General features: G+C 33.6%; 1 protein-coding gene across 4 annotated transcripts in view; it reads left to right on the top strand.

Moving 5' to 3' along the window:
- The window catches only part of Dcaf17 (DDB1 and CUL4 associated factor 17), a 42893-nt gene that overhangs the window by 17043 nt on the left and 3972 nt on the right, over positions 1–21878 (top strand). For 3 of the 4 annotated variants that reach the window (XM_047545661.1, XM_047545663.1, XM_047545665.1), the window contains 7 exons: positions 1580–1684; positions 1969–2074; positions 9528–9670; positions 13022–13131; positions 18343–18430; positions 19162–19245; positions 21172–21327. In XM_047545661.1, the coding sequence (XP_047401617.1) occupies positions 1580–1684; positions 1969–2074; positions 9528–9670; positions 13022–13131; positions 18343–18430; positions 19162–19245; positions 21172–21327 (792 nt within the window). The remainder of the gene's footprint in view (positions 1–1579; positions 1685–1968; positions 2075–9527; positions 9671–13021; positions 13132–18342; positions 18431–19161; positions 19246–21171; positions 21328–21878) is intronic. The other variant, XM_047545664.1, reaches the window with a different exon arrangement.

The following is a 21878-nucleotide window of genomic DNA, read 5'->3' on the forward strand; positions in this document are numbered from 1 at the left end:
TAAACTACATTTAAAAACACATCAAAAAGATAATGTGCCATGATCAAATGATTTTCATTCCAGGGATGCAAGGTTGATTCAGCATATGCAAATCAATAAATATTATTCACCACTTAAACAGAATTAATAACAAAATTCACATGATAATCCTGATAGATGCAGAAAAGACCTTTGATAAAATCCAGCACCCATTCATGTTGAAAGCTCAAGAAGCTGAGGGTAGAAGGAACTTGCCTCAACTTGCTAAAGGCTATTTATGACAAACTTGAAACCAACATCATACTAATTGGAAAGAAGCTAAAAGCATTTCCTCTAAAATCAGGAAGAGGACAAGGATGTCCACTCCTTCTACTTCTATTCAATATAGTTCTCAAAACACTAGCCAGAGCAATCAGGCAAGAAAGGAAGTTAAAGGGATACAAATAGAAAAAGAAGTCACACTGTTTGCTGATGACATAATCCTATATTTAGAAGACCCCAAGAAAAACAAACTCTTAACAGAAGACTTTTAAAGCTTATAAATGAATTCAGCAACGTAGCAGGATACAAGATTAACACCCATAAATCAATAGCATTCCTGTATTCCAACAATGATTCCGCTGAGGAAGAAATCAGGAAAACCATCCCATTTGCAATAATTTCAAAAAAAAAGAAAAAAAACTTGGAAATTAATCTAACCAAGAAGGTAAAATATCTCTACAATGAAAATTATAGAACTGAAGAAAGAAATTGAAATTTCATCTTAGAATGTTCTTAAGCTGTTTGTTAAGATTGTAAATCTTCATTAAGCTTTCTTCAGTAGAAATAGACAGATTTTCATTTATATCTTGTTCTTTCATTGCTACGAATATTTGCCAATATTGGCTCTTGCTAATTTTAAAATAGTAATAAAATCAAGTTGTTTGTTGTAGCTACGTGGAGAATCATGACAGAATCCATGCATAGAACTTCAGGGAACAGTGAGCCAAAGCCTTATTTGAGGTTACATAGGCTAGATTTCTTGGTGGGTGTTTGATCTTTAATATGTTTGACTTTTATATGAATAAAAAACATCAAACCGTATTAGAAATTAAAGAATAAGATAATAATAAAAAACTGGAGGTGGCTGTTTCTCTTATAATTACTTTCCTAAAGCCAAACTTTTCACCTCTTAATAGCTAACAATTTATCTCTCTGAAAAATTTTGGAGCATAAAGAATTAAGCCCCTGGCAGGATATCCATGGTAAATTCAGTATTCATTTAGAATTTTGTGACCTTACTGTGTGCCAAAGTCCATAAGGAACAGGATTTGTTATTAGTAAGTATTGACAAAGCTATGAAGCAAATAAATTCTAGTGCATAATTTTGACAGGTATGTGCTACATTTCTATTAATGCTCCAGTCTGAGAATCATATAGCTTACTGTTTACCCCTAATAATACCCTTAGCCTCAAGTTACTAAATTGTAGTTAAATTTTAATGGTAGGCAGCAAGGTTGTAGTGGTGACCTGAATATTAAGCAAGAGTACAAACCATGGTGAAAACTTAGAGGACTGGCCTTCTGGTCTTTTCTCAGGTGATATCTGCCTTTCCCCTCAGATTTTCGGGAACGTTACAGATGCTACTCTGTCTCATGGAATACTGATTGTGATGTACAGCTCAGGACTGGTCAGACTCTATAGCTTCCAAGCCATCACTGAACAGGTAGAGAAAACTGAAATTTGCCATACTGTAGTAGCGTGAGGTTTGGATGACTTTTTAAATTAGATGCTTTTAGATTAAGGCACTTGTTGCTTTCAACTATATGAAATGTAGAATGGAAATGTAGAAAGACAAAGTAATCTGTAAAAGTGGGTGGGGAAGATAAATAGAAAGGCTCTCGAATAAAGACATTTTCTCTGTCATATACATGTGAATTTTATTTTTCTCTCCAGACAGCAAATAAATAGGTGCTAAAGCCATCATTTTTTGTTTTGTTTTGTTTTTAGTTCATGCAACAGAAACTTGACTTAGGGTGTGCATGCAGATGGGGTGGGACTACTGGAACTGTAGGAGAGGCTCCTTTTGGCATTCCTTGTAATATTAAAATCACAGGTATGGCTGCTATCTAGTGTTTTTTTTTCACCTTAAAAAATAAGTGGTCATATAAATAATTATTCATTATAATCATCCAAATGTTTTTCTCTTTAATTATAAACTGATTTTCTTTTTATACAGCATGTTCCTTGTTATTGAATAAGTATTGGCAAAATTCGTCATTACTCATTGAACTGAAAGCCTGGGTATGGTGAACCTTGCTTGACCCAAAACTTTTGAAGTCACTTTACATTTCAATTTTTGATTTCCTTATCTGCAAGATGATTAGTTGCAGCAAATGTTAATATTTTAGTTCCCTTATAATAATTTATATTTTTTGACATTTACCCATATCTAAGAAAGATGTTTTCCAAGGAAAATATTACTACCCCATCTGAACATAGACAATCTAAATACAGAACTTTCCAGTGTACTTATAGATTGACAAAGCTCAAAAATAAAATTGTACATGATTCTATATAGTAATGTTTTCTATTTAACTACTTAAGTATAAGTTTGTTGTTTTAAAAAAAGAAATAAACTGTTGTAGAAATTCAGCAGTATATGTTAAAAGAAAAACTGATTGTCTAGAGTATACCTCAGGGATCCAAGAATGGTTTAATGATTGCAAGAATATATAAAAACCACAAGTTAAGTAAAAGAGAAAATACACTTTGTATTCTAGTATCTTTATCTTTATTCTTAATCCATTCATTCCTTATCACATTGAGTACATCCCTTCTATTTCTAACCAATAAACAACGTATTTTTAGGTGAAGCTCTAAAGGCTTTTCTAATATAGGCAGAATAAGACAGGATTTTTTTTTTTTTGTTATTATTTTTTGATACCATGTCTGGATCCTAAGGGTGCTTAACCACTGAGCCACATCCCCAGCCCTTTTTTTTTTTTTTTTTTTTTTAATTTTTTATTTTGAGACAGAGTCTCGTCACTAAGTTGCTAAGGCTGGCTTTGAATTTGCAATCCTCCTGCCTCAGCCTCTCAAGCCACTGGGATTACAGGTGTGCACCACTGCACCCAGCTTTTTCTATTATTATTATTTACCATTGTATCATTAATGAATCAAGTAACAAAAGATGGGATTGTGAGAAAGGAAAAAAATGTGGGTTTTTTGGTAGTAAATGATAAATTATAAAAATATTCAGAGTTTAACATAGCCAATTAAGTTACCCAAGAAGTTCCAAATGAATATTTTTAAAATGACTCAATTCTTAAATACCTTTGACAAGCGAATTAGGCAATTTAATGAAAATTCAGCAATGCTTCCTAGTCTCAACAATACCTCCTATATTCAGTACAAATACACTAACAGGGATCTATTAAGAATTTTAAAACTACAGACTCCAGTGATAACTAAAGTGGATTATCTTAAAAAATTTCCCAAAATGGTAGCATTATTCTTGTTTATATGCAGAGTATATAAGTGAATAGAACAAAGAACAAGGTGGTAAAGACAAAGCACAGAGTCTGAAGAATTGTGCTGTGTAGCCTTGGTCCTGGTTCATTGAAGGAAGACTAGATTGGAATCATAAATGTAAATCTGCTACTAATAAAAGAGTGAAATTCCTCTACTAGCTGTTCTTATGATAGTGGGCCCATTACTTAACCTCTCTGGGCTTACATTTCTTAACTTTAAAATAATAATTCTTGAGAACATGAAATCACTTATAATTCACTGATTTTTACACATTTGGCAAAGAAGTAGCAGCATGAACTACTGGAAACTTTGAATGTTTGCTTCACATGGTACTGACTGTAGTCTTTATTTCCCCTAATTTGTTTTTCAATGTTATTAAGGTCTAACCAATACAATATTTGTTTTAATTTTAAGTAACTTCTTAATGCAAAAATATTTTTATTACAGAAAATTAGGAAGTAAATTTAGATTCTTAATCCTCCCAAAAAGTTTCCCTGTGCCCTTCCTACTCAGTTCGCTCTTCATCACAGCCCTAGTTAAACAGTGACTTGCTTTCTTTCAGTAGACTAAATTTATATTTTTTAGAGTTCTGTACAAATGAAATAATGAGGTACTCTTTTATTTTTCCATTGTTTTTATTCAGTATTTTTTTAGCTTCATCTTATTGCACGTATCTAGCTTAACCCACTTTTTAAATGTTAATATGACTACTAAATGGATTGTCTTGTGAAAATAATAAAGTTTCACTCTTTACATGAAAATATATACTAGATAGATCAAAGATTTTAAAGTTCTAGAAGAAAACTTGGGAGAATCTTTATCTCAGAGAGGGGAAGACCTTTCTAAGTATGACACAAAACCTAAAACCATGAAAGAGATTGTTAAATTGATGACATAAAATTAGAGGTTCTGCATTGCAAAAAGACAAAAACATGCACAACATAAATTAACTCAAAAATCAAGTAACAAATGAAGGGAGTGGGTAATTTTCTCAACATACAAAAAGGTCTACAGATCAATAAGAACAAGGCTGACAACAATTTTTTTTTAGATAGTTTTTTATTGGAAAGTGGCAAAATGCTTTCATGTTTTACAATATCCACCTTTAAATAGATCAGGCTCTCATTATCTTCTTAAAATACATTTAAATTTTTACCCCAGTGTAAAAAGTAACATAAAATTTTACATACATCTTATTGATAACAGGTTCAGTTAAAGAATATTAAATGATATAAATTTCCAATTTAATTTTTTTCTATATGATTTAAAATTGGCTGACAACAATTTAAAGATGAACAAAGAATATTCAATAAGAAATAAATGACTTTCAGTTACGAAGCTCAAGGTCACTGATAAGTGCATATTAAAATTACAAGATATATCTTTTTAGATTCTCAGATATCAAAAAGAGCCTGACCCTGTGGTTGGTGAAGGTTTGGAAGAGACACTCTCATTTATGGTTGGGGCCCTTTATGGAGGACAGTTCGTCAATATGTCCTTTTTGCCAATATGACCTTAAAAACTTTAACCAGAAATTTAATGTGTTCACTTCTTGAGCCTAGCAATTCCTCTTCTAGGAATTTACCCTCGATATTTTCACATGTGTAGAAAATGTTAAATGTACGATTACAACATTGTTTCTAAGAACAAAATATTGGAAACAATTTGTACATTGGTAAATGACACTAATAATATTTCATTGATATGACCATATCATTAATTTAATTGTTAAATTGTTAAAGAGTAATTCTTTTTGTTCTGGCATAGAAAAACTTCCAGAATATTAAGTGAATAAAATAGGTACAAAACCATGTATATTCATTTGTATACTTATACTCATATTAAAGGTATATACACAATCACAGGCTTTTAGATTTGCCTAAAATATCTGTAAGGACACGCAAAAACCTGATAAATAGTTGTTACCTATGAGGAGATACAGGTGAAGAAGAACTTAGTTGTCATGAAATAGCTTCTGATGCTTATAAAATGTGTTTTCACATTACCTATGTCAACATGTACAATAAGAAAAATGAGAAATTAATACTCCATTTATGTGTGATTTATCAAAATGCATACATGCATTTGCCTAAGGTATTAAGGAACTTTTATGTGCCACTTTATGGATCAACTATAATATATTTAATCAATTTTCTACTTTAGCATTTAGGTTGTTTCTAATTTTCTGTTTATAAATAGTACAAGAGTGGTATGAAAATATACCTACAACTACTAACGAGCCTTACCTGAATTGGTGTCATTGTAGGTTGCAGAATGGCAATTTAAAAATTATATTATTTCTTCTATCTTTAGTAATTAGCATTTTTCTATAAGTCAAAAATGTAACTCATCAACCTAGGGATAAACTATAATTCCTTTTAAAAGGCAAGGTAAATGTTTATTCCTTCCTTTTACTAATATTCTGAACAAGGTGTTGGATGATAGTTACTTTCTTATTGTATATAAATACAATAAGATTCATGAATTTTTACTATGTATTTATAGTTATCATAATTATTCTTACTAATGCTCAGATTGTCCCATATTGAGCCAATAAGAGCTCCTTGTTTTTTTTCTCTTAGGTATTAGGGATTGAATCCAGGAGCACTTTATCTCTGAGTTACATCCCATCCTTTTTACTTTTTAATTTGAGGCGGGGCCTCCCTAAGTTGCCCAGGCTGGCCTCAGATTTGTGACCCTCCTCCTGAGCCTCCTGGGAAACATGCATCACCAAGCCCAGCTGTAAGAACTCCATTCCATTTTGACATACCCAAGTAGTCTTGGGGAATTTCCTTTTTTCTGAAATAATATGTCCCAGGCTTTCTTATTTACTTTAACTTGTCCTGGATCTCATAAGGAACCATTTTAGTAGAGAATATCAATAGAGACTCTCAGTTTCCTAGGGTTGCTATGACACCACAAACTGAGTAACCAACAGAAATGTATTCTCTCTGTCCAAAGACTAGAAATCCAAAATCAGGGTGCTATGAGCCTCCCTCTGAAGGCTCTAGGGAAGAACCCTTTCTTGCCTCTTCTAGCTTCTTGTGGTTGCTGACAATCCTTGGTGTTCCTTGGCCTATGGCAGCATAGCTCCAATCTCTGTCTCCTTTATGCAGCCTTCTTTCCTCTAAATGTGTTCAAATCTCTCTCTTATGAGTCACCAGTCATTGAATTTAGTGCCTGACTTATTCTGTATGACCTCATCTTTACTTGATTATATCTGCACAGACCATATTACCTATTAAAATCATAATGACAGGTACAAGCGGTCAAGACTTCAGCATTTCTTTTGAGGAGACATAGTTCAACCCACAACAAAGACAGTTGTGTTCATACTTATTTTTAGACCCTTTCAATAAACAACTGGGAAATACATTAATTTGTTTTTTTTTTCTTACTTAATCATTCTTTTTTGTTTAATATATGTATTTCTTTTAGCTCACACTGATTTTTTTTTTTTTTTTTTTTTTAAGTGCTGGGGATCCAAGCCAGGGTCTTATGCATGCTGGGCAGTCTTCTACCACTGACCCTTATCCCCAGCCCCACAATGAACTTCTTGTTTTTAAATAAAATTTTATCCTGTAATAGATACAGTAGTCGTTTAATATAGCAGTACCAATATTACTATGAAAAACTAACTCATGGAGTGAAGGTTAAAATTTCTCTGTAATTTCTTTGTCCTTTAGTATATAGACCAGTCAGTGTACATGCAGAGTAATGTATTCAGTGGTAATTTGAAATCATTTTTATATATGATTAGGTTATCAATTGAATATAATTAAGTTCATTCGTTTCTGTGTTTTCAATTTTTGAGTTGGCTTTTTTCCTTTTGATTTTATTCTCGAAGTTATAAAATATATATATAGTTGAAAAATCAAAACTATGTGAAAAGGTATACTCTGAGAAATTTTGCTTTCCAACCCTTGCCCTTTCATCCTGTTATTATTTCCCTCTCTCCATCTCACATCTGCCTTCAGAAGTAACCATTGTTTTTAGTTTCTGGTTTATTTTTCTGTTGTTTCTTTTTGCAAAATTAAGCAAATATGTGTATGTATATTTTAAATAGTGCCTTCTTATTCCAAGTACAACAGTACTGTTTTGTACTTTATATTTTTACTTAAGACATATTTTAATTTTTTAAAACAAACATTTATTCAGTAAAAGAAACATATAAGGCTGATTATCTGTACATTTTAAAGTTATAGAAAATTCTGTCCTATTAGAATCCTTTTTTAACAAAACGTTTTGTATACTTCATGTTAAAACTCTTCCTTGAAGTATTATTGGACCTTTCACTGACTGACAGTATTCCAGTTAATCATAACTGTTGTTCTTTGTAATGACTGTCTTTCCACAGTCTGACCAAAAGGATTTCCTTTTGCTGACTTTCCTATTCTTTTCACATTACCCGCTGCCATCCTTGTAAATATCCTTGCTTTTTAACAGAATGGTCCAGGTGCATCCAAAAGTTTTCTCACCATAAGTAGTGAAACAGCTATTCTCTGGGAACTCGTAGACCTTTTTAGTTCAGAATAGCATTATAGGTCAAAATTTGAGCTCTTGGATGATTAGCAGGTCCCATAAGAGTTATGATGAACAGAGACTTCAGGCTATTTCTGAACCATATTTAGCAATTGTTGGGAAAAGTATTTTTTCTAAATACATCTGTTTGCATTGATTGTTTTTCTATTTTCAATTTCTGTTTTACAATCTCTAAAACCTAATTAAATTTTAATCCCAAATTAAGACTCTTATAGTTTCCTATTTATAATTCTTTTCCTCATCCATTATTGTTTGGTAACCACTAAATTATTTAATGGTATTTATATTTTTTTCATAATTTACCAACTCCTGCCCTGTGACTATTTTTACATTGGGGTGGTTATGTTTTTTTTTATTACTTGAAAAAACTGTTTATTAACGATATCACCCATTTCTTAAAAGTTGAAAAAAAACTACCTTAACTGTAATTGATATGTATATACCTATTCCTTCCTTTCTCCTCAGTAATGTCAGTTTGTGAAACACTTCTCATTGTTTTTATCCTATGTATAACTGTAAGTAGTAAATAATCCTTATGAAGCCTGAAAGCACACACTTCTATGTAAAACATGTTACTCTTACATGAACAGTCTTCCTAAGACAAGTCCCTTTTATAATAGTAGTGGCCAAAAATTAAATTTTCAACTTAGAGGGATCAGTGAAGAGTCATAGATTAGCCACCTGCCCAAAAAGACCACATAGTGTTTCCCATAGGTTGCCTAAAAACAATTCTGATCTTCTAAAGTTGCAATACCTTCCACACTACTGAAATTGTGATCATAAAGGAAGACTAAAAAATACCAACAGAAATTTCTTTTGTGGTATCAGGTTCCAGGAGAGACTTACTGGATATATCTGAACCACCTTAAAGCTAACTTGTCCGGTGATAATACTAGTAGTAGTGACTGTCCTTTAATAAAGCCTCCATTGTGGCAGACCCTGTCTGTCCTTAGTGGTTACATTTGTTATGACTAATGTCATTTCTACATTGGAAATCTTATGCAAGACAGATCTTGAAAAGTTACTGCCTTTAATCCTAGGATATGGAAGAGCTCTCCCCCATATTTAAAGGAATTATTAGAGCTAATTACTTGGTAGGATTGTTGTGGGAGTTAGAAGTAGTAGCTAATCCAGAGTCTTGCACTTGGCAGAAGCTCAATAAATGGCTACTACTCTTATTAAGTATAGTTTGCCCTTTTTTTTCTTGTCAGCATAAGCACCTTCAGTCCATCTCTTATTTCTGCTTACCTGCAGGCCACACATACCCCAAAAACAGATGTCTAGAAAGTTAACTCATAGACTGTTTCCTAACTTTTTCATTTCTTAGCAATAAACCTTCTTCCTGATTGCATTTGATTTCCTTTGCTATAGTAATTTTTCATTAATGGAAATTCATGAATGATGCATGCAGAGAAATGTTAAATTCAGTTAATAAATGGTCCAAGGCCACCAGAAGAGGGATGCTGGTAAATTCCTTTTGTTCATCTCTACAGACTCACCACCACTGCTCTTTGAGGTGTCATCCCTGGAGAATGCTTTTCAGATTGGAGGCCATCCTTGGCACTACATCATCACACCCAATAAGAAGAAACAGAAAGGAGTTTTCCATATTTGTGCTCTAAAAGATAATTTGTTGGTAATCATGAGTAATCAGACTTTTTAGTAGTAAATTTTTATCAGAAATTCTTTATTCCCTATCTCCTAATAGCTCTACATTCCTAAGAATTACTTTCTTATTTGTTTTAATAATTCATGGGAGTACAGAGAATATAGCATATCACCCAGAATCTAAAAACATTAACATTTGAAAATTCTTAAGGATCAAGAATTTTTTTCCTTACCAATCTCCCAAGCAAGGAATCCAAAGCATCTCTCATGTTCCACATGGGAATCACTGATGGAATATATTCAGACAGCCTCTGAAATTGCTGTGGAATATATTATTGGTTCTATTTCTTTGTGATTTGTTGCTATTTGCCTTCAATGGCAGAACCAAATGGAATTCTGGAGATCACGGTGTTGGCATTGTAACACCAAATTCTAAAGAATATTAAGTTATTTAAGGCAGAGTATGAAGAATTGATATATGGCAAAACAATAGAAATGTCTACCCCTTGGGTTCATTTTTCTTCATTTTCTTTTAAAACATGATTTAGGCTTTGATTTGCTATTTGACAAACATTTATCCAGGGCCTACTATGTGCCGGACATGGCCAGGACTGCATTTACTTCCCTCACATTGCCTGTACTCTAAAAAGAAAGTAGACATGTAAAAAAAACTGTGATGTGTTGTGATCAGTACAGTGATTGAGGTAAGTATAAAAGAGTGAGTCCACAAAAGAGGGAGATTCCATTTTTATTTTGTATTACTGACTTAGTTCATTTATGGAACCTCCTGATACATCAGATGAGCTTGCTTTTTTTGAGGTAGGCTCAACTTATTCTACGCCTATCTCTTCTAGGACCTTGCACTGTCACTTTTGGCTCCAGTGACTTTTAGAGTCACAGGTTACTGTTCATTATATTGAAAATCAGCACAGTTGTGGGTCTGTTTATCTGTTTCCCTTGGTATCGTGGCCATTAGGGGAAACTTTGTCTAGTATCTTCTAGTTTTCTTTTGTGTGAACATTGTTTACTTCCATTTTCTTGTTTCATTTATCACATTGGGCTTCTATTTGGCCAAGCTCAGTGACATCCTCTTTTATATTGTTTTGTAAAGGACCTTCTATGGGCTGTTTCCTGCCATGACAAACCTTCATTTGATTGTTTACCTCCTAGCTAGGATATCCTTCAGCCACCAGTCACTTCTCTTTGTCATTTAACTTTTATATCCAGTCAAACCCTGCATAATTTACATTCTGAACATTTAGCACATGTTCTTATATAATAACTGATAATACATGTTCTTTCATTTATATATTTATACATACATAATGCATGTATGTGTTTTTATATATATTTGTACGTATACATATATAGATGCCTTTAATTTTTATGTCAAACATCCCTATCATGCACTCTCATTCTTTAATACCAGTTATATTATTTTTGCTGGGCAGTTTTATTGCTATGACATTGCCTTAATTATTCATATGCCCTTTACCTTCCTTCCAGTTAGTCAGAAGAGTGGATAGTCCCAAAACACATTAAATAGCCAAATAAGATTTCAGAAAATATTTCATAGCTTCTTTTATTACCCTGAGCTTTAAATCTAGCATTTGAGCAAATAATAAAAACTACAGGAGGAGGTAATAAAGCTTCTAGTAGTATTTACAAAGAGAATTTTTTGCATGTTATATTTAGATATTATATTAAAGAGAACATCCTCCTAAAGAAAGATATGTATAGAATGTACATGTTTTAAACAGTGGAGCTTCTGGAGCCAGTACCATTACAGACATTAATTTTAATAATCACAATCAAGATGTATAATTGCATTAGTTTTCTTACATATAAAGTATAATAATACCACCGTTCCCATTAGAAATACTTGTAAAAATTGATAAAAGACTCAAACTCACTTATTAATTTGATATATAAAATGTTTTAAATTCCCAAATTTTTAGAATTATGATATACAGAGCACTTAACACCATAGCCCAAGCCTTTATCTTTCCAGCCTCATGCCTATATACTATACTTAATTTTAGCTACTACTCGTATTTATGTGCATACATGCTCTGTGGATTAATACTTCTGTACTTTTGTTCTGTGCTGTCTCTTCTTCCACCTATTTTCTGCTTATCCTTTAAGGCTTAGTTTAAGGTTTTTTTTCCTCTGGAAATTCTGTTCATCTGGATTGGTTTCTTGGTAATTCCCTGTTCAGATATCCTGTACATGCTCAGTTACTTCATTTTCTGTACTGCTTTATTATTTCCTATTTCTGTTTCTGTTTCCACCCTAGACTATAAGCAGCTTGATATCTAATTCATATCAGGTACAAATGCCTACTGTGATTTCTAAAATATAGTAACCTGTCAATATATGCCAGTGGAATTTATGAACTCTAAAATTTCAGAGCTTTTATTAGAATCCACTAGGAAAGAAATTAAATGACTTTAATAAAGCTGAAGAAGTTATATATCTATGCTAACATTAGTTCCCAGTGCTCCTATGAATAAGGTAAAATATTTGCATACACATGTGATCATGTGTCATACAGCATTTTTCCAATTTCATGTATAAATATATTGTAGTGAAATAAATATCTTTTCTTGCTTTAATTGCTAAGCAGTATTAGATTATTTCCTCAAATATGAAAGAGCTGGTTTTTGTTTTTGTTTTTTGAAACAGGATCTTGCTATATTGCTCAGTCTGGTCTCAACCTTATAGGCTCAAATGATCTTTCCTCCTGAGCCTCACAAGTAGCTGGACCCCGTGCCACTACACCCCACTAGATTTGAGAATTTAACATTTACTTATCCAAGGAGATTTATGTGACCTGTTTCTGAGGCATTAGTGTGGTTACGTGTTTAATTTTATGTTACCCACTCTTCTGATTGACAGGTGGTTGGGTTGGGAAAGGAAGAAGGAAGTTGTATAGAACTGCATGAGCATAATTAAGATGGTTATAATGGAGAGTTCATGGACTTTGGAGTCTTCTACATAGTAGGTTCAAAACTGGACAAATGATTTATTCTCTTTATGTATCAGTTTCTTTAGCCATAAAATAGAGTTAATGTCTGTTCGACAGTTATTAAGATCAAAATTAAGGAGTGACCATAACATAAAGTATGTGCTTGAGATATGGTAACTTATATTATTATTTGTAAGGTATAATAAATGTTTGGTATAGAGGAAATCTATGAAGTTTCTGAATTTCTTAAGTTTAGGTATCCTAATTGAGCCCTCCTGCACATCCAGTTCAACTGGTTAATATTGTCTCTTTCCTGTACTTTGGAGTTTCTGACACATCACTAGTGTTAGATTTGAAAGTTATTTGACTTACCCCTAATCTTTGTTATTTTTTTTTTTTTTCCAACTTCAGGCAAAAAATGGGATCCAAGAAATGGAGTGCTGTTCTTTGGAATCTGACTGGATTTATTTTCATCCTGATGCTTCTGGTAGAATAATACATGTTGGCCCAAATCAAGTCAAGTGAGTAATCTCAGAAGCACTTTAAAATTAAAAACAGCTTTTGGTAGTGTTTATTGGCATCTTTATTTTCACTAGCTAACTCTTGAGCCAATTATGAAAATAATTAGCTTATTATAGGGCACTTCCTCAGAAACTGACATTTAGAAAATCTAACTTCATTCCTTTAACTTCATCATTACTATTTGTAAATATTTATATTTGAGTATATTCTTTGGTTGATGATATGTAAACGAAAGGGAATTACAAATTAACTCTCCTCATCAGATCCTAATTTTCTAGGATTAATAAGAAACAAGATGATTTGTCCTTGTTCTGAAAGACAGCCTTAACAAAGGAAAAGTAGTGAATTGTTTTTCATTTTAGGTTTCTTGCTTTTACACATCTCCTATAAATTGACCTCTCCTCTCTTGAAGTATTCTCCATTCAGTTTCCCTGATACGTCACTTCTCCTGAATATTTTCTTTCTTCTCCTAATATGTCTTTTTTGGTGATTTTATGTGCTCTTTCTTCTCTACCTAGACTTTCTAATTATTGAATATCCTCAGTAGTTGGACTTTCTTCTCACTAGGCATTCTTTTTCTTCATGATTCTATGTATTCCTTTGACTTCAAAGATCATATGTATACCAAAACACCACAACATTTATATCCTACCTCAAACTTCTTATCTAAGTTTCTGTCTGAAATCTGGAATCTTTTTTGATATATTACCTTCTTGTCTTTCATTAACATGCACACACTTCAACACTTGTGTGTATTGTCAGGGTGGAGACTTAGACCTAGGAAAAAGATTCTGGGTCCTGGCAGGTGGAAGACGATACAAAATGCAGTTGAGATGGTAAACTTTATTTGGAGGTAGCAGTAGCCCCTAGCCAGCCTCATTTTGTCCCACCACCTGAGCCATTTCCACAGGCATTTTTTATATGCAGGCCAGACAAAGAAGGCACATTGCCAATACGTTACAAAAAATGGGCGCATTCTCACAAGCAGATGTTTATGACCTTGAATACATACACTAAATCAGGGTGTTTGTGACCTTGGCTATGTACTAAAAACATAGCCCACAGAAAGCCTCAGCAAGGGAACCTGACTCTAGCCATCTTGGGCCCGTCCTGCATGCAGTCTCCTTTCTCCTTCTCCCTTCCCTCCCCACACCCACAACATATATTCTGTTAATACAGTTTATCTCACTACTAAATATTTCTTAAGTGTGCCTGTTTCTACCCTGGCCGCTCATCATTTTGATCAGACTCCTGTCATCACTAACCTTGAGTGCAGAAATAGACTACTTACAAGGCTTTTAAAATTCACTATTGTACTTTGTTTTTTCTGCTCCAGCAGTGAGAATCATTTTTAGAAATGTGAACAAGTATGAAAACCTAAGCAACTGAATTTTGTTTTAACCATTTTGTGGCTTCTTGTTGCTTTTAGAATAAAGACTACTATAGTTAGCAGGATCTGAAAGACCTCTTCCTACTCGGTTAACTTCAGTCATGCTGTGTTTTTAAACAGCTAAGGACCTGTTTTCTTGGATTAGAATCTATTCTTCCTGCCTAATTTCTGTTCATCTGTTTTCTGTTCTGGCCCAACTCACATGTCACTTTTTGACAGAGACCTTTCCTGATACCCATGTTAGATTTACTCACCCATCAAATTTTCATGGCATGCACTGTGTGCACGTAGAGCAATCATTTTGCATACACCGTGTGCACATAGAGCAATTTTAACTTATTCTCCATAATTAAAAGGAAAAGGTCTGTTTTGTTGATACCTATAACCCCACCACTGAGCACAGTGTTTAACACAGAACAGATGCTCAGTAAGTATTTGTTAAATAAGAACAGTGTCTGCCTTTTTTCTTCTTTATACTTCATAATAATCAGTTTACCTCTCTTCATCTCTTCTTAGGAGGATGAAAGGATTTAATGAAATAAGTTTATTAACATCTACAAAACATCTTAAACTGTGGTTCAGCTTCAGTAAACCTTATTTTAATGCTTATTACCACTCATCCTTTTATAATGTTTGTTACCAACCATAATTAGTTTTAAGAAAATAGGTCTACAAAGACTATGAGTCTTTGCCAGGTTTTAAAAGATAGGCACTTTTAAATATTGTCACTAATTAAGATAACTAATCAAGTAATTTAAAATATTATCTGATCTTTTTGTCTCTGGAAACTGTGAGGCATGCAACTATCCTGGACACAGTACCTGCTTCTCCCAACTGTTCTCTTTGTGTGCACTTGAGACTTTGAGCATTTGAGAACATTGTGTTTTTGAAGCTTGTTAATGATGTGAACATATTTGTGTGGGTGGTGAGCAAATTATTTTAATTTTCTCTTGCTGAATAAGCTGATCCATGAGGCATTTGAACTCAGAAAACCCAACTCTTTCCAATGGTGACAGAAGTATGCTAAAGTCACCTGTAATTATTGTGTTGTGGTCTAATTGGTTCCTAGAATTGAGAAGAATTTATTTGACCTACATGGATGCAACATTGTTTGGGGCATAAATATTTATGATTGTTATGTCTTGCTGATTTATGCTTCCCTTAAGCAGTGTGAAATGTTCTTCTTTATCCCTTCTGACTAACTTTGGCTTGAAGTTTGCTTTATCTGATATGAGAATGGAAACCCCTGCTTTTTTACTGAGTCCATGTGCGTGGTATGTTTTTTCCCATCCTTTTACCTTTAGTCTGTGGGTATCTTTTTCTTTGAGATGAGTCTCTTGAAGGCAGTATACTGTTGGGTCTTTCTTTTTAATCCAATCTACCAGTCTGTGTCTTTTGATTGATGAGTTTAGACCATTAACATTCAGGGTTATTATTGAGATATGACTTGTATTCCCGGTCAGTTTGGCTTGTTTTTTGTTTTTAACTTGACTTGGTGTTTCCTTCAATTGGCTCTTCCTTTAAGGTAGTCCTCCCTTTGCTGCCCTACAAAATATTCCTTATGGAATATTTTTCTGAGAATATTCTGTAGCACAGGATTTCTATTTGTAAATTCTTTTAACTTTTGTTTATCATGGAAGGATTTTATTTTGTCATCAAATCTGGAGTTAAGTTTTACTAGATATAAGATTCTTGGTTGGCATACATTTTCTTTCAGAGCTTGAAATTTGTTTCAGGTCCTTCTAGCTTTTTGGGTCTGGGCTGAGAAATCTGCTGATACCTATATTAGTTTCCCCCTGTACATAATCTGATGCTTTTCTCTTGCAGCCTTTAAAATTCTATCTTTATTTTGTATGTTAGGTATTTTCATTATAATGTGCTTTGGTGTGAATCTGTTGTAATTTTGTACATTTGGTGTCCTGTAAGCCTTTTGTATTTAATTTTCCATCTCACTTTTCAGATTTGGGAGATTTTCTGATATTATTTCACTGAATAGGTTATTTTTTCCTTTGGTTTGTATCTCTGTGCCTTCCTCAATCTTAAATTTGGTCTTTTCATGATATCTCATAATTCTTATAGTTTTTGTTTGTGATTTTTTACCATCTTCTCTGTTTGGTCAACATTGTTTTCAATATTCAATATTTTGTCTTCATTGTCTGAGGTCTGTCTTTCAAGTGATCTAACCTGTTGGTGATGCTTTCTATTGAGTTTTTAATTTGGTTTATTGTTTCCTTCATTTCAAGGATTTCTGTTTGTTGTTTTTCCCAGAATCTCTATCTCTTTATTGAAATGATCTTTTGCTTCCTGCGTTTGCTCTTTTAATTATTGATTGGTGTGATCATTCATTGCCTGCATTTGCTCTTTTATCCCAGCGTTTGCTTCTCGAATCATTTTAATTGTGTACATTCTGAACTCCCTTTCTGACATTTCTTCTGCCATGCTGTCATTAGATTCTATTGATGTAGCATCTAGGTTTTGGGGGGATCTTTCTTCCCTTGTTTTCTCATGTTGTTCATGCATCTTCCCCTCTAGCACTGTGAATCCGAGGTATTACAGTTTCCTCCCTATAGACTTCTAGTGTCCCTGCAGGTTTCCAATACCTCACCTTGAAGTGAGAGATCAATATTAGCAGCACACCATACAAACAATATGCATCCTTAACTCAAATTCCCCCTATTAAGATATTGTCTTAATAAACAGAGATTAGAATTCAATTATTATCTACAGCTTAACCAATAGGTTTGCAATAAGGACCACAGTTTCCAATTTTGGACAAAGAGGATGGGGATGGGTGTAGGCTACAACATTAATGAGAAAAGAAGTGAGTCTGTGGAGGTACTATGTCATAGGAGTAGTGAAAATGGAATTAAAAGAAATTGGCTGTTAGCATGAGAAAAGGGAGAAAGAGTCTCCAAGGAGACAAATAGATAAGAGGAAAATAGAGTGCAAAAATTATTAATTAAAAAAAAGTAGGAGTAATAGTAGGTATAATAGGAATAATCATAAGATACTACTAATTAAAAAAATTCCACAATAAAACTATACAGTACTGTTCAAACCTCCTAGTCTTCAATAGCCTGATGCCTGGGAGGAACTTGATAATGTGGTATCCCAAGAAGGGTACTGCCCCACTAGCGATGGTGGCCTCCAGGTCAGGAATAATCCTTGCTTGTGGGCAGAGGCGCCCCCATGTGTTGATGGATGATCAACCAGAGTGGGTGCTAGACCTGGGGCTGGTACTGGGCCTTAGTGCAGGAGACGGCATGGGTGAGGCAGTGCTGGGTTGGGCCTAGTGGCTGGGCCTCCTTGGCCAGAAAACCCAAATCTTTAATCCTAAGAAAAACATTTTGTCCGTTACAACTTTTAAATATTACTGTATCATAAAAATGCATAGTGCAGATTTAGTTGCTGATCATGTCTGTTTTACAGTTGACTCTAAATATTGTTCATAGATATCTTATTCTATCTTCAGAAATAAAAATGGAAATACCTATTGTAATGCCATCATTAAGACTGAGATATTAAAGACCTGTTGCAGGTGAGAGGTGAGGTTCTATACATTACATTTAATTAAACCATTTTGAAAGATGTTTAGGCCTGAGCAAGCGTCTTTGTTGCCTATTTCAGGATTACCTGTTTTCACAGTTATTTAATAAATTCTCTGAGTTGGAAGGAGTTTAATGAACCTTTGGTGATCAAACATGAATATTGCAGATTAATTAAATAATTTTCATTTGTTGAGTTTCAAACAAGTAGTTCAGCTTTGGCACTTTGATAGTTTTCAAGTTCTTAGAGTCTTAGATTGTTTTTTCTTTTTCAGAGTTTTAAAGCTAAATGAAATAGAAAATAACAGTTCTCAGCATCAGATCTCTGAGGATTTTGTCATTTTGGCCAAGAGGGAGAACAAAGTAAGTCAGAAATACTTTAAAATCCTTTGTATATAATTGTCTTTCTGTGTAAGAGTAGGTGATATGCATATATTTTTGCCTTTGAGTATGCCTGAAAACAGTAGCATAACCCTATAATTTTATTCATTTTGTCTACATTGGTAGCCAGTCTTAGACCCATGTACTTAAGAGATTTGAAAAGAGTTGATTGATTATATTGAGTTTGTCTTTTGCTTATTCTTCTGGGTTTCTCTTAAGTTTTTGATAAATTTCAACCTTTGGGTCCAATTACTTGTGCAAACTTAGGGTTGGGGAGATACTGTAAATGTCTAAACCTGCATCCCATACTTGAACTCCAGATGGTACTTTTCCTTTTGTACTTTTCCTTAGTGTATAAATCAAGAACATAAAGAAAATGATGAGGAGGGAAATTTCTAAAAGCAGATCTACTTTTTATTTGCTATTTTTTGATTTGCTAAGTCAAAAAGATGAATTAAGCAGCAAATGTATAACCTTTTAATTAATTAATTTTTGTCCATTCTGATATTTTATCCACTTAAAGCCATTATCATAATAAAGTATTTTTATTAACTGAAGGATTAGAAATCTGATTCAGAATTTTTTCAGTTGAGGAAAGAATTGTGGATGTTGGAAAAGGGCTGGTTAGTTTTACCCAATTTGTTAATATGATTTTGCCTTTGACTGCATGTAACAGAATTTGTTGCATCTTTTTTTTTCTTTCTATGTGATAGAATGAAAATTTAGTCACCATTACAGCTTCTGGACGGGTGGTCAGAAAATGTTTTAACCTTCTGGATGATGACCCAGAACAAGAGGTATTACTTTAGCCAAAGATAACAAAGCATACTAGTGTATACTTACATTATAAGTTTCAAATTATTGCTTCTCAGACCCTGGGTAGAGACTGGGGCTAGGGATTTCCTACGGGCCAAATGGTAGGATTATGTTTGCTATGTCAACTACTGTAGCCTCATTATCATCCTCTATTTTCCTATTGGAATTGTTCATAATATTTTGTTTGTATGAAAATTCAGAGGGCCAGAATAATTTGAAAACATTATTAACTCATTGTTTTCTTTTCTTGATGTATTTTCTAAGAAAATCTCCTAATGGAAAATTCTCAAGATTATATCATCATGCCTTTATGACCTTTACCTTATTTTTTTACTTACTAGATATGGACATGTTTGTTAATATTCATGGGTCAGAAGTAGGTGTGAGGGTATAATAAATCCTTTCAACCTTTGCCCTCAACTTGGCATCACCAGGCACTAATATATTTTTATCTCTTTCCTTTAGAGGCATTGAAAGTATTGTGAAAGCCTCAAATATAAAACTATTGCATAATACTATATACACTTAAACCATATAACTGTATTATTTGTATGAGCATATCTAGGTGGAAACATTCTTAGAGTACCCTTCTAAGGATAGTTTTTGAAAATCTTTTTTAAATAGGTTAGATGTGGCCCAGAAGTGGCATCTGTCAAAAAAACAAATCAAAAAGGTATATTCTTTGGGATCACAGAAACCTATTAAGAACAAAGCAAAAAACCTTCCTATACCATATATAAAAGTATATTCAAGAAAGATTTACTCAAATTGCCAAAAAGTAGTAGGACTAAGTGAGGGACCAAGGGTGACAATAAATAGAGAGATGCTCTGCTTCATGAGGTTATGAAGCAAAATCTTTTAGCCTGTGAAGGAAAAGTTGAAAGGGATTCTGGCTAAAATCTATAAAATCATTAATAGGTAAGAAGTCACCTTTTGAAATTTGACCATAGTAATAAGGCAAAAAAGTAGATATAAAGGAGTCATAGAAAACAGATCTATAAATTTTTGTCATAAGGTAGTAAAGACAGAAAATACAAATGGGTTAAAGAGGAGTTTGACCAAACATAAGTGAAGGATTAATTCACTTACTCGATGATTAAGAGAAACTTTATGTGCCTTTCTTGAAGGTTGGTAACAGGCACTCAGCCAAGATGTGCCTTTTGTCTCTCTGGTTCATTCTTGACTGACCGGGCACTGATCTGCTTCCCCTGTGAGAAGGCTGTTGAAATCCAGGTTTTCTCCTTAGAGGCAGAGTTTTGTTTTTTGTTTGTTTTGTTTTTGTTTTTTTCTCTCTTTACCATAGCTAACCCTTCTTGATCCAGTCCTATTCTGTGGGTTGTGTTTCAGTCTCTAAAGTACAGGCATCATTTTTCTTTATTTAGGGAACCAAAAAGGATTTTTAAAAGAACCTAAAGGATGGCAAATAGAGTCATAAATAGTGCAAGATAGGTTATCAGTCCTTCTTGAAAGGACTGTTTTTCCAGTGTGAGAACTTTTAGAGCTCAGAGAGCAGTCTTCAGTTTTCAGATCTGAGCTTCATATATTTAGACCTATCCAGGAACCCTTGAACACACATCAAAGGCAGCAGTTGACTACTTCTTTTGAATTTGAAGAGGTCTGGTTTGCTGTCACTGTAGAGAATTTCATTTATACTTTGAGATATATATAAACTTGGCTCCATTTGTCAAAATCTATAGGATACTGCTAACTCTTCAAAGTCTGAGGCTGATGTTCTACCAGGCATATGAGTAGAGACACATTTTTACTTACTTTTCCACATGTTCACTTTTCCTTTTGCTATGTGATTTTAAGTAATAGCATAGTTAAATTGTAAATGTAGGAATATTCCTAACTAAATAACTGGATTTGACCCCTCTTTTCATCTGCCTTATCCATCTATCCCTAAGACTTTCAAAATTGTGGACTATGAAGATGAGTTGGATTTGCTTTCTGTGGTAGCTGTTACGCAAATTGATGCGGAAGGAAAAGCGCACCTGGATTTCCACTGTAATGAATATGGAACTTTACTTAAAAGCATTCCACTAGTGGAGTCATGGGATGTGGTAAGTAGAAACCATGGGACAAAAATTATAAGAGTTTTCTTTATGAGTGCCATTTACTGGAAAAGGTGTTACTGTTTCACTTGAGTCCAGACTCATCTATGCTGGTGACCACATGAAAAAAGTTATTGTCTGATACATGAAACAAATGAGGGTTCTTAAGCTTCCTCAGTATTAAGGGATGCTTCCCTTAGTGAAGGCCTTAAAAAGAAAACTATAGTGTTTTCCTGAGACTTGCTATTTCCTTCCCATAATCTGATTTTCTCCCAGTTATGCCTTTGGTGAATGCAAAGTATAAGATAATGAGTCTGCAGTTATTCCAGACCATGTCTAAGCAAGTTGGGTTTCCAGGCACTTTTAGAAACATTTATCTTCTCTTCCAACTATTACAGAATATAAAAGTTAAAAGGAACAGCAGACATTCTATCCAGGACTTGTTTTATCAATGGAAAACTTGAGAAGCACAACAGCTTGCACTCCTTCACACAGTAAAATAGATATCAGCAGTGTTTCACTACAGAATATGGATATTCAGACTCCCAAGTTCAGAATTG

This window comes from Sciurus carolinensis, chromosome 3 (genome assembly GCF_902686445.1).
Source record: "Sciurus carolinensis chromosome 3, mSciCar1.2, whole genome shotgun sequence".
NCBI lineage: Eukaryota > Metazoa > Chordata > Mammalia > Rodentia > Sciuridae > Sciurus > Sciurus carolinensis.